Source organism: Sinocyclocheilus anshuiensis, unplaced genomic scaffold (genome assembly GCF_001515605.1).
Source record: "Sinocyclocheilus anshuiensis isolate Anshui unplaced genomic scaffold, SAMN03320099.WGS_v1.1 scaffold850, whole genome shotgun sequence".
Lineage (NCBI taxonomy): Eukaryota > Metazoa > Chordata > Actinopteri > Cypriniformes > Cyprinidae > Sinocyclocheilus > Sinocyclocheilus anshuiensis.
The window spans coordinates 112,676-125,574 of record NW_015537937.1 but is presented as its reverse complement, the minus strand read 5'-3'; the positions used below and the strand labels follow the sequence as shown (position 1 = coordinate 125,574).

General features: G+C 36.7%; 2 protein-coding genes across 4 annotated transcripts in view; one reads left to right on the top strand and one right to left on the bottom strand.

Annotated features, from left to right (window-relative positions):
- Positions 1 to 442: 442 nt before the first annotated feature.
- On the bottom strand, positions 443 to 7,549 carry tmeff1a (transmembrane protein with EGF-like and two follistatin-like domains 1a). Of its 2 annotated transcripts, none has more exons than XM_016448626.1 (9): positions 7,121 to 7,549; positions 5,812 to 5,921; positions 5,572 to 5,701; positions 3,051 to 3,077; positions 2,422 to 2,515; positions 2,054 to 2,202; positions 1,828 to 1,945; positions 1,558 to 1,716; positions 443 to 1,451 (listed from the first exon to the last, which is right to left on the bottom strand). In XM_016448626.1, the coding sequence occupies exons 1-9, from the start codon at positions 7,269 to 7,271 to the stop codon at positions 1,367 to 1,369; spliced, it is 1,023 nt and encodes a 340-aa protein (XP_016304112.1). In that variant the 5' UTR covers positions 7,272 to 7,549; the 3' UTR covers positions 443 to 1,366. The 2 variants fall into 2 exon arrangements, with proteins under 2 accessions (XP_016304112.1, XP_016304120.1); XM_016448634.1 differs by having other exon boundaries at positions 5,812 to 5,861.
- A 535-nt stretch (positions 7,550 to 8,084) lies between these two features.
- The window catches only part of slc39a6 (solute carrier family 39 member 6), a 10,137-nt gene continuing 5,322 nt past the window's right edge, over positions 8,085 to 12,899 (top strand). Inside the window, exons 1-4 of one of the 2 annotated variants that reach the window (XM_016448501.1) lie at positions 8,085 to 8,195; positions 9,658 to 10,350; positions 10,537 to 10,681; positions 10,781 to 10,885. In XM_016448501.1, the coding sequence (XP_016303987.1) occupies positions 9,667 to 10,350; positions 10,537 to 10,681; positions 10,781 to 10,885 (934 nt within the window). In that variant the 5' untranslated portion in view covers positions 8,085 to 8,195; positions 9,658 to 9,666. Of the gene's footprint in view, positions 8,196 to 8,331; positions 8,415 to 9,657; positions 10,351 to 10,536; positions 10,682 to 10,780; positions 10,886 to 12,899 lie in introns of those variants that run through there. The other variant, XM_016448503.1, reaches the window with a different exon arrangement.

Sequence of the window (12,899 nt, the reverse complement as noted above, 5' to 3'; positions counted from 1 at the left end):
ACCTTCTCATAATAGCAAGTCACTTGATTTACAAACTGACTTTATAAGACTGATAAACGCACAGAATTTCACAGTCACACATTATGAAAACCCGCTTTACAGGGATTCGGTTGTAAGAGGTTTTGTTTTACTTGGTTTTGGATTGTGCTGCTATAAAACTCCTTTTTGCTCTGTTTCCAAAATTAAAAGATTGTAATGTTTTTCCCAACTTTTTTCACCTTATTTTTTTTTACATGGAAGTAAGCTATTTTCTGTGAATGTGCAGGACTTTCAGTATTAATAATTTATGCATTTAGCAGACAAAGCGACTTACAGTGCATTCAGGCTATACATTTTTTACCAGTATGTGTGTTCCCTGGAATTCGAACCCACGACCTTTTGCGCTGTTAACGCAATACTCTACCACTGAGCCACAGGAATTATTATAATTATAATATTAGCCACTATGAGTAAAATAACTAGAGAAATAACAATGTGCAGTAAACAAACCAGTGTATTTATGATTACGATAATACATTAAAAAAATATAATGACAAATACGGGTTTGTAATATCAAGCAGCATAATGGACTGTTTTTGTACAGTTAAAAATACTGGAGTTGTCTGACACCGGAAACTTTGCACATTCAAGTTAAAAATGGCCACACCCGCTCTTAAGTTAAAAATAAGGTGGATAGAAGGCAAAGTATAAATAGAAAACAACAGATTATAGTAAGAATGGGCTTTACAAACATTCTCTGATTTGCTTTAACCTCTGACCCTCAGCTTATTGTATATTGTGTATGTGGTTGACAGGACATTGCTATGTAGTTGCTAAGGCTTATTGGGAGTTTTTTTTTTTTTTTTGCATGTTTCTATGTGGTTGTAATGGTGTTCTGGGTGGTTGCTTACTGGCCAAAGTTAAAAAAGTCCACCACAAAGTGTTGATATAATTCTGGTCCCTATATATGGCTCTGGGCCCTCAGTCAGTGTAAATCTATGGGATTTTTTGGCCCGTTATATTGTCCTCCAGTCATAAATATTATAGTTTATGAAAGTTATAGTAAACAATCTCCTCAAAAATATACATACAAACACTCTAGTATCATGCTAGGATGTTTTGCATGGCAAGAATCACTTAAATTTTGTTCAGAAAATGTAATAATCTACTAATGTAAACATTTCACCATGTGGATTTACTGCATTTGGGCTAGTAAGAAAGTGAGGGAGAGAGACGACAAAAGGCAAATTGAGAAGGGGAGAGAAAAGTGGAAAGAGATTTTAAAATAAACAGATCATGGTGACAGGGTGAAATAAGGCCACTGAAATACTAACGTCAAAACATAGTTGTGCAGTTGTTTGTGTGTTTGTATTAAAGTAATCAGCAGCTACTCAATCATGCGTCCTCCATCTTTGGGAAAGTGTCCCAGGGTCTGTTTCTGAAGACGACCTCGTGGGTTTTTTGGATGAATCCTAAAGGCAACAGATTTGAGGACTGGTGAGTGTGTTGACATGTTTGCTTATTTTTATATTAGCATTTATTTGGTGCATGCTTGCGTGCATGTGAGGTGATTTTTACCTTGTGATGCATATTATGATCGCGATGATGATGCTGATCTGTACAGCAGCGATGATCACAGCAATCAGGACGTATTGAAGCTTCTGTCCATTGGGCACCACGTACAATTCACTGAAGTCTCTTCGCTCACACTGCACACCGGAGAACCCCAGATCACACCTAAACAACAAGACCAAAAAGCATTAACCCCATATGCCTATAACCCCTCATTTGTACATTCAATTTGCCATTTACTACAGCGCATGACTTGTGCATGTTTGTGGGTCATACTTGCACGTTGCCAGGCTATTTTTCATCTCACAGGTTCCATGCAGACAAAAGCTGCTGTTGATTTCAGCACAGGGCATTGCTCCGCCCACACTGACTCCACCCACTAGATCCACTGAATCTATAGGATGAATCAAACACAGAGTCATGTCGTTTTGATTACAGTAAATATTTGTCTCTGTATGCGTTTACTGATGTGTGATTTGTTTGTGTGCATGTGTGTGTTTACCTGGACATTGTCCAAGGTATTTGACATCAATCTGAGATTGTTTCAAGCAGGATGCTTCTCTGATCTGACATGGATTACTGTAAGACTGTCCATCTGATCCACACACTGGATTCATATTGTATCCACTGCAGTCTATATTGCACACACACCTGCACAGAAAATTCATGTTACTTGCATGTTTGCCTCTATAGCAGGATTTAACAAATGGGAATTCACCATGGGAATTTATTGAAATATGAACATTAAAAATGGGGGTACTTCATGTAAACATCTAATATCAAATAAATATTTGACATCAATGGATTTGGCTGACAAAATGCTTAGGCACTGCTCTGTAGTATACAAACACAAATCACATGTTGACTAACCAAATGCCTTCAGAGTCTTCATCACACTCTGCTCCGAATTTGCAGCTAGAACACTTGGAGAATCTACTGGGCTCCAGTCCTGAACTCTCCAGATCTGCACACAAACATTCACACAGCTCACAGTGCACTGAAAGTCACATATCATTTTCTGTTTGGGTTCTGTTTGTGACGTACATCCGTGTGAAACGAATTTTCGAAAAATAAACAAGTAGGGTGAGATTTGGTATAAATCAGTTGTTGATTGGCTGAAGGTAGTTCTGCACCTTGAAGTCAGTTGTAAGAAAGGGGCAGGGTTTAAGCAGATGATTGGAGAAGTCTGGCATACATGACAGAAAGAAATCTGTCATTTCACCAGAAGACTGAAATATGACATTGATGTCAAAAAGTTTAAAAAAGGAAACATATGCACGGATTAATAATTCCCAATAAGATTAATAACATGCACTGAGAAAATAGATATGATGAATTTTCATGCCAACTTTAATATCATATGGCAATGCATGTAGATCATTTCTGTGTCTCTGGACCATTAACTGCTTAAAACTTTAGATGTTGACTCTAATAGCAAATAATAATAATAAAATGAATAAATAATAATAATAATAATAATAATAATGATGATGACATACCTGTATCTCCTGATGCCGACTCAGATTCTGAGAAAAGGGATAAACATAAACATCATGTAAAATGCCATGTCTGATTATTGGTTTTCAAATTCTGGATTACACAAGACTGCAATTATTCAATATAATAACTTCAGTAATGTAACTAAATATGCCATACAAACATTAGTTATGTGACAAAATTAGCTGAACATCTGTATGTTTTTTTTTAGTTTGTGTGTGGGTTCAGTACTGTTTCTTACACTAACAACCCAAACTTCTCAGTTGCTATAAGGCTTGTATGTGGGCAAATTTTCAAAAGCAAAGCATCAGTGTAGAGCCAAAAATGTGTGTATATTGTTAAGTGAGAAGCAATGATTTTGTGTTTAACTGCTATTTTTGTAAAGCGTTTGATGTAGTATTTTTGCTAACCGGCGTGACAGTGTCCTTCTGTGATTACAGTGATTGCGGTCTGCTGTTCACAGGCCGTTTGTCTTAGGAAACATTCACTATGGTATGTGTTACCATCGGACGCACATACTGGAGCAAAGCTCTGTGGACACTGAAAGAAACAAACAATGAATCCTGAAAGCTGCATGAGACAGTAACTATGTCACTGTTGTAATCAAGATAATAATTGAGAGCTTAAGCATTGCAGCAGAACAAACAAACCTGATACAGACAAAGACACTCCAGGTGTGATCTGTTGTACCTGCATATTCCTCCAAAAGAACAATTATATTCATCACACACATGAAGGTCACTTTTCTTCTCAGACAGACCTAAAACAAAACACACAGCTGTCAAAGTCATCATGTGCATGTGTGTATGTGTTTGTCCACACAGAGACAGTACAACCTGAAAACCTACATTACAGATACTTATCAGATCAGGACAATAAGGGGAAAGCTTTATCAAAGGATTAATCTCTTTTGATAAGTGTAAACATGCAAAAAGTGTATGAGGGTCAGTCTATGACCATGACGTCTGAATGTCACCACAAAGAAAAGTCTATATATTTTAAACCAGCCTACAATATTGATGGTCTTAGTTAGTGTCTCAAACTGATCAGGCTGGTTTGTTTGGCTGATTGTAGAGGGGCTTTGGGAACCAATTTAATCATAAACAGTTTTTTTTTTTTTTTTTTCCAGCAGAGGATTTTTGTAAATTGTAAAATTGAAAAACCTCCAACCTGAATGTTAATCTTCCGAAGGTATGGACAGCACCCAACAAATATTTGTTTCATAATAAAATAATTAATCATTATTACCCTTGTAATAAATAAGTTAAACATTTTACTGAAAAAAAATGCACCAATCATTTCTGGCTTAAAATTTAGCTTTTTCTTTCTTTTTTTTAAGGATATTAAGGTTATTTTTCACTGTGATTTTTCTGGCATTAAGGAGATCAATTATGTATCAAACTTCATTTGCATGATGGGTAAATAAATGTAAACTGATTTTTGTTCACTATTATCATCACTTCAAAAAATGTTCACTAATAAAAAAGCTTTAAAAACGTCAAAAATAAGAACAATTTTTAACAAAAATTGTAACATACATTTTATGTATTTATTATTTATTTTCCTCTGTATTTTTTTAAATTCGATTGGATTTGATTTGAAACTTTATTTCGAACATGTAAAATAAATATAGTAAAAACAAAACAAAAAAAATACAACACAATACAAAACAATTAGTATTGTACACAATGCAATACTTTTGCAGTTCTAAAAATACAAAAGGTTTTCTTTTTGGGTTAGACTGTAGGCCTATGTCTTCATAAATAGGCCTAGCTAAATAAACACGTGTGTAAACAGGAGTGTATTTGTGTGTGAGATTTGTTGCTGCGTGTGTGTGTGTGTGTGTGTGTTCAGGGATCATGGTTAGCCACACATGTATAAACTTTATCTGCATCTGGATGGATACAGACGAGCTACCCTTGTTGTGACCGATTAAACTACTAGCATAGGTCATCCTGACCAGATAGATCAGATTTTTCAGAGCAATTTACTTGATTTAACTTTCTGTCAACAACAAACGAATCACTCAGTAACACATATGTGACCCTGGAGCACAAAACCAGTCTTAAGTCGCTGGGGTATATTTGTAGCAATAGCCAAAAATATGGGTATGGGTCAAAAATTATTGATGTTTCTTTTATGCCAAAAATCGTTAGGATTAGATTTTTCTTTTATGCCAAAAATCATTAGGATATTAAGTAAAGATCATGTTCCATGAAGATATGTTGTAAATGTCCTACTGTAAATATATAAAAAATTAATTTTTGATTAGTAATATGCATTGCTAAGAACTTTATTTGTACAACTTTAAAGGCGATTTTCTCAATATTTAGATATTTTTTGCACCCTCAGATTCCAGATTTTCAAATAGGTCTAGTTGTATCTCGCCAAATACTGTCCTATCCTAACAAACCATACATCAAGTGTAGAGCCAAAAATGTGTGTATATTGTTAAGTGAGAAGCAATGATTTTGTGTTTAACTGCTATTTTTGTAAAGCGTTTGATGTAGTATTTTTGCTAACCGGCGTGACAGTGTCCTTCTGTGATTACAGTGATTGCGGTCTGCTGTTCACAGGCCGTTTGTCTTAGGAAACATTCACTATGGTATGTGTTACCATCGGACGCACATACTGGAGCAAAGCTCTGTGGACACTGAAAGAAACAAACAATGAATCCTGAAAGCTGCATGAGACAGTAACTATGTCACTGTTGTAATCAAGATAATAATTGAGAGCTTAAGCATTGCAGCAGAACAAACAAACCTGATACAGACAAAGACACTCCAGGTGTGATCTGTTGTACCTGCATATTCCTCCAAAAGAACAATTATATTCATCACACACATGAAGGTCACTTTTCTTCTCAGACAGACCTAAAACAAAACACACAGCTGTCAAAGTCATCATGTGCATGTGTGTATGTGTTTGTCCACACAGAGACAGTACAACCTGAAAACCTACATTACAGATACTTATCAGATCAGGACAATAAGGGGAAAGCTTTATCAAAGGATTAATCTCTTTTGATAAGTGTAAACATGCAAAAAGTGTATGAGGGTCAGTCTATGACCATGACGTCTGAATGTCACCACAAAGAAAAGTCTATATATTTTAAACCAGCCTACAATATTGATGGTCTTAGTTAGTGTCTCAAACTGATCAGGCTGGTTTGTTTGGCTGATTGTAGAGGGGCTTTGGGAACCAATTTAATCATAAACAGTTTTTTTTTTTTTTTTTCCAGCAGAGGATTTTTGTAAATTGTAAAATTGAAAAACCTCCAACCTGAATGTTAATCTTCCGAAGGTATGGACAGCACCCAACAAATATTTGTTTCATAATAAAATAATTAATCATTATTACCCTTGTAATAAATAAGTTAAACATTTTACTGAAAAAAAATGCACCAATCATTTCTGGCTTAAAATTTAGCTTTTTCTTTCTTTTTTTTAAGGATATTAAGGTTATTTTTCACTGTGATTTTTCTGGCATTAAGGAGATCAATTATGTATCAAACTTCATTTGCATGATGGGTAAATAAATGTAAACTGATTTTTGTTCACTATTATCATCACTTCAAAAAATGTTCACTAATAAAAAAGCTTTAAAAACTTCAAAAATAAGAACAATTTTTAACAAAAATTGTAACATACATTTTATGTATTTATTATTTATTTTCCTCTGTAGTCCCACATTTGTTTTGTTCCCTAATGTTGTATTTTAGGTAGCCTACTTGAAAATTACATTTAGCAAATAATGATAATAATACAAAAACTCCATGCATTTCCAACAAGGACGGTTCCTAATGATGTAGCCTACTACATTTGACTATTTTAGCATATTTTTTTCTGCAGGAGATTTTCATAAACTGTAAAATATTAAAACCTCTTTACATAAAGAGACTAACTTTTTAAAATAAATTTACTTGTAAAAATGCCAGTGCACGTTTATGTGTTGGATTAGGTAAAGGGATTATATATAGCCTATTTATATTCAGCTCAATTTAAAAACAGTTTAAGTTCATGGAAGATCCGCCCGACCATAAAGACTTGTGTGTATTTCTGTGTTAGCGCACCTTCACATCCTTTGTCATCTTCAGACAAACAGTCGCTATCCGTGTCGGACGTCAGGGCCCCGGGCATCTGCGCGAGGACCAGCAGACCGAACATCGCGAGACAGCATCCAGCACCTGCAGCGCACGAGCCACTGGACATAATGCGGCTCATTGTGAGGATTCCGCGCGACTGGTACGCCAAATGACGCGGAATTGTTTATTCACATGAAAGCTGATGCTGCACTTGCTATGGCTCATTTCTTCTTGTCATCGGTCCAGCTGATAGAAGGGCCAGTGACCCGATACCTTCAGACGCATCACACCAGCTCACGCGCTCCAATTATCCTATAGTGTCGCTCGCGCAGGGACTGTCTCAGTTTCCTTCACTACCTTTCATCTGCGCTAAGATACAAGCAGGCGGACACAGAAACAGAGGGAAGGAGGGGAAACGGAGAGAGATAGCTATAAGATTCCACATCAACAACACGAGATGGACTATGGTCACGTGAAACCTCTATAGAGTAACTAACTATAGCCTAACGATACAGTCAATTTTTCCTGGATATTTTTTTTCTTGCTAATTACTTTGCTTTTGCTTTACTAGTAACAGTATAAATAAATTATACTTAATATAATTTTAATAATTAGGATATATATAGGTCTATATATGTGTAATATTTAATATAAATCATTCAATTTAAATTCTTTTACTTTTTTTTCTCAATATTTAGATATTTTTTGCACCCTCAGATTCCAGATTTTCAAATAGGTCTAGTTGTATCTCGCCAAATACTGTCCTATCCTAACAAACCATACATCAATTGAAAGCTTATTTATTCAGCTTTTAGGTGATGTATAAATCTCAATTTCGAAAAATGGACCCTTACGACTGTTTTTTGTGGTCCAGGGTCACATATTTCAAATGTTGGCTATGGATGCTTGACTAAGATGAATCAGACAACCGCGCGGTCATGTGACTACATCTGAACCAATCAGCTTCCGCCTTCCGACACTTCTCTAAAATCATCAGACTAACCAGACAACGGAGCGTCTGCTTTTTGAAACGGAAAAAGAGGTCTATAATCATATCGAATCGGTAAGTTTAGCGTTTTATTGGTTAATCGCCGTTAGTTCGGGACTGGTAGGGAAGAGATGAGACCGCGCGCTCCTCTCAAACAGAAGACACTCGCTCAGTTTCCGGTTTTATGATGACGTTTCTTTGCACACGGTCGGGTCGAGGCGCTCGTGGTGTTGTGTGCACAATCGCAGTCTATAACGCGGTTACTTTCGAGCGTGGAGCGCGTGTGGACTCCCGGTAAGCAGTGCTGATGTATGATCCGTCCGTTACGCGTGTAAACATACAGTTAGGACGGGAGAAATTCGGTGTGCAGGAAGGTACCAACTAGGCCGCGTGACGCCTGTTGTTCCTCCACATCAGTTCTGATGCGTCTGATAAATTTGCAAAGTATGTAAAGATTTCATAGATTTCAGAATATAAACGAAATTGACTCGTTTCGTACGCAATTCAGTACGAAACGTCATTAACGGTAAAAACGACGTAGCGTTGTGTTGTCGCAGTCAGTGTGTGTAAACAGCTGTGAGTGATGCGCGGCGTGATGGAAGTGCATTAGAACAAAATTCACCTGATTCTGACGGATGCTACTTTATCACAGTCTTACAAATCACAATAATAGAATGTCAGGTGAACACTTTTCAGACGCACGTGAATTCGGTTTTTATGCCGTATTTCACGAATACGGCGTCCCAATACTTTTTTCTTTACAATATTAGTAACAAATGCCATACCTTTCTGTAGACCTTTTTGATGTGATTTTGTAGCTAGTTTTAAATGTATAAGTATTCCATCTCTTCCTTCTGTACAGTATCTAACAGTAAAACTAATTGGGTCTTATGTACAAATAATTGCGTGGATTATTCGTATATATTATACACCGAGAAGTTCTCATGAAATATTAACGCACATTCACAACGTGCATACGCTAGTGAATTTGTTCGTTCTGCATAAAGTTTGTAATTTGCATAAAACATCCTCAAACTATATCCATATATGGGACTTCCGCACAACCTTTCCTACAGCATTCCTTCCTTCCTTTACATACATGAACTAGGCCTATGTATTTAAGATGAAATATCTCTATATAAAATTGAATCCTAACATGCTAATAAAGCCACTCAGAGTATGCGATTTTTGTCTGTGTGATTACAGTCGTTACTATATATTATACATTTTGAATACATTTGGCTGAAAGTTATTGATGAAACATGATTTGTTTGTGTACACACAGTTGTGAATGTGACCCACTATTTTGACAATATACTATGTTTATACTAACTAAATGTAGTTCAAAAACTATTAATTAACTATATATTTTCTTTAATAAATAAAAGGAATGTTTTAATTTTCACACAAATTGTACTGAAAAAATGGAGGCATTAAAAACTAGGTTTTTAAAGCTTTTTTTCTGTTTCAAAATTGCAATGTTGACATTGTGCTATTTCAGCATTGTTATAATAATGGTAATATTTTTATGTTTTAGGATGCCAGTATGATTGGCAGGTGGCCACGCCTCTTTCCAGTGATGTCACTGACATTGCTATGGGCGTGTTCAGTGGGGGCAGGTACAGACTGCAAGTCTATGGCCATTGAGACAGATGTTCAGGTGGCAGAACAGGCACAGCAGCGCCACCTACAGGCTTTGTTTGACAAGTATGGGCAAAACGGGAGTATCTCCTTAGAAGGCCTGTACAACCTACTAAAGGGGGTGGGGCTAGACCGAATCCGAAAAGTGATGGTGCATCACCATAGCAACGGACATAATCACACACATGCGCATGATCACACGCACGCTCATGTGGACAAACTCACCACACACTCACATCCCGCCACCAGCAAGAAGGGGGGTATTGACCATAACGTGGAGAAGAGTGACCCCATCCCAAAAGTGCAGCCTGATCCCACCTCTGGGAAGAAAAGCCAGTCAGATGCTCATCACAATCTCTACATGAAGATGAATCAGGACTTGACCACAACTTTGACTACACCGTCTTACGTCACAAAATCACGGCGGACCAATCGTAGCGCCGTCTATGATTTAACGCAGGACCACGCCTCCTTTAACTCCACCCAGGCCAATGTAACGCAGTCTAACCACACCCACCAGACTGAGGACACACCCACCCATGCGCAAGATGATCATGATCAGCATGGACTTGACCATTCGAGTCTAGCGGTACACAAACAGCTATTTATTTAAATGTTATTTTTATTATGTATTGTAATATATTTGTATTTATTTATTTTTATTTAATCTAATTTTTATTTTTCTATATTACAAAGTTTTTCTCTAAGCTTTTCTACAGACCTTTGCAAATCCCTGACATACTCCACTCACACAAGTTCTGAATTTCTCTTTCAGTGTCTAAATGCCTCCACAATCCTGCAGTCACATGGCATGACAAAGGAAATGGGTCTCTCTGTCAAGGACTTCAGTTACCTGTGCCCTGCCCTTCTCATGCAGATTGATTCCAATTCTTGCCTCTTGCATGACGATGACCATTCAGGTGAGCTTTTGAGGATAGAATTGACATAAAGCTGTGTTTTTGTGACACAATCACAATACTTGATCAGCAGAATCTGTATAACAATTTACTTTTTTCCAGATCATTCCCATCACCACAACCACCACCACCATCATCATCATCACAGTCATCATCTACATAATCACACCAATAACAGAAGCCCGAGGAATGCTTCAGTTAGCATTGGTAAGTATGTGTTACTTAATATCTTTTGAGACTAAGTTTTTGAGCATTTATATTTATGTTAAGTGTCAACTATTTATGCAAATTACATTTTGTATTAAGTTCAGCCAGAGAAAATCATAACTCTGGGAGTCCTATTGGTTTAGTTATTATACATAAATGTGGTCATAAATGCACAGTATGAAAATAAGATGATAATTTATTTTAATTTTTTGATAATCAATGAATGTACAATATTAAAATTCTATACTTTTTGTAGGGTTGGGTATCGTTTGGGTCGTTAGGGGGTCATTTTTAAATAAAAATAAAACAATTCAATAGAACAGAAAAAGAACAGATAATTCTAGTGTTAGAAGGTCATTATTTATAATAAATAAAAAGAAAATAAGTGGAAAGAATAGAGAAAGAATAGAGAATGCTAGTGTTAGAGGCTCTTCTTTTCTTTATAAACAAAACAAGTAGTTAGAATAGAAATAGAATAGAGAGTGCAGATGTTAGAGGGTCAAGTTTTTTAATAAAAAAAACAAGCAGATAAAATTAGAAGTAGCATTAGAATAAAGAGTGCTAGAGTTAGAGGGCCAAATGAAGATCAAAGAGATGTGTTTTCAGCCGTTTCTTGAAAATATTAAGGACTCAGCTGCTTGGATTGAGCTGGGCAGGTCATTCCACCAGGAGGGTGGAATGTAGAACAGTTAATGTAGAAGTCCATGAAAGTTTTATCATAGGTAGAATGCAAAATGTTTCAATACAAGCATTTCAGTCAAATGTAATTTATGCAATATTTCAAACCTTTAACCCACTTGGGAAAAATCAACCCATGGCAACAGTTTAAAAGTAGCCCAATTCTGTGGAAAAACCGCGGACTTGGCAACCCTGCATCCAACAAGAGCTACCGGAGTCAGCTTTGACTGATCACAGGTCGAGAATAAGGAGAGATGACTGACAAGACCATGCTGGAGTATTTGCTGCTCAACAGATTCTGAGCTCATTGACAAATATCTGATCTTGTAAGATGTGCTCCCTTTACACAGAGTGCGTGTGATCGTGAAAGTAAACAGCGCAAACGCTTATTCAAAAATATTTAAATACACCGCATCCTGAGAGCGGCTCCCTGATGTGCCAAAATTATACACAATATTAGAATGTTTAAAGGAGTGGTTACGAAAATCGCAGGAGCGAAACACATGTTGCTGTAGCAGGCGGCAGTGGTCAGAGATTCAGCGGGAGTGGGATTACACATGTTGCGGGAGCAGGCGGCAATGGTCAGAGATTCAGCGGGAGTGGGATTAAGAAAACAGCCGAATCCCGGACATTTTGGGCAATTAAGAAATCCCGGCCGTACGCATTTTTGTAGGTCCAAAAAGAGGACATGTCTGGGGAAAAGAGGACGTATGGTCACCCTAATTTATAATCTATTGCTAATCGATGTATTCTTTTTAAAGTAGCATATGGAACAAATTTTTTTTGCCTCATTCTGTGACAAGAAGCCTCATCAGATCACAAAAGGAAGCATTTGACTGGTGTTGTGGAGTAAAAAGGATATAATGTTCTCTTTTGTTGGACAACAGGTTTAGAAATGTGAATACAAGGGAGTAGGGATGGGTACCGAAACCCGGTATTTAATCGGAGTATCGATAAACTCTGACGTTAACGGTTCTAATGATGGATTGGCCATTAGAATAGAAATAGAATAGAGAGTGCAGATGTTAGAGGGTCAAGTTTTTTAATAAAAAAAACAAGCAGATAAAATTAGAAGTAGCATTAGAATAAAGAGTGCTAGAGTTAGAGGGCCAAATGAAGATCAAAGAGATGTGTTTTCAGCCGTTTCTTGAAAATATTAAGGACTCAGCTGCTTGGATTGAGCTGGGCAGGTCATTCCACCAGGAGGGAACAGTTAATGTAGAAGTCCATGAAAGTTTTATCATAGGTAGAATGCAAAATGTTTCAATACAAGCATTTCAGTCAAATGTAATTTATGCAATATTTCAAACCTTTAACCCACTTGGGAAAATCAACC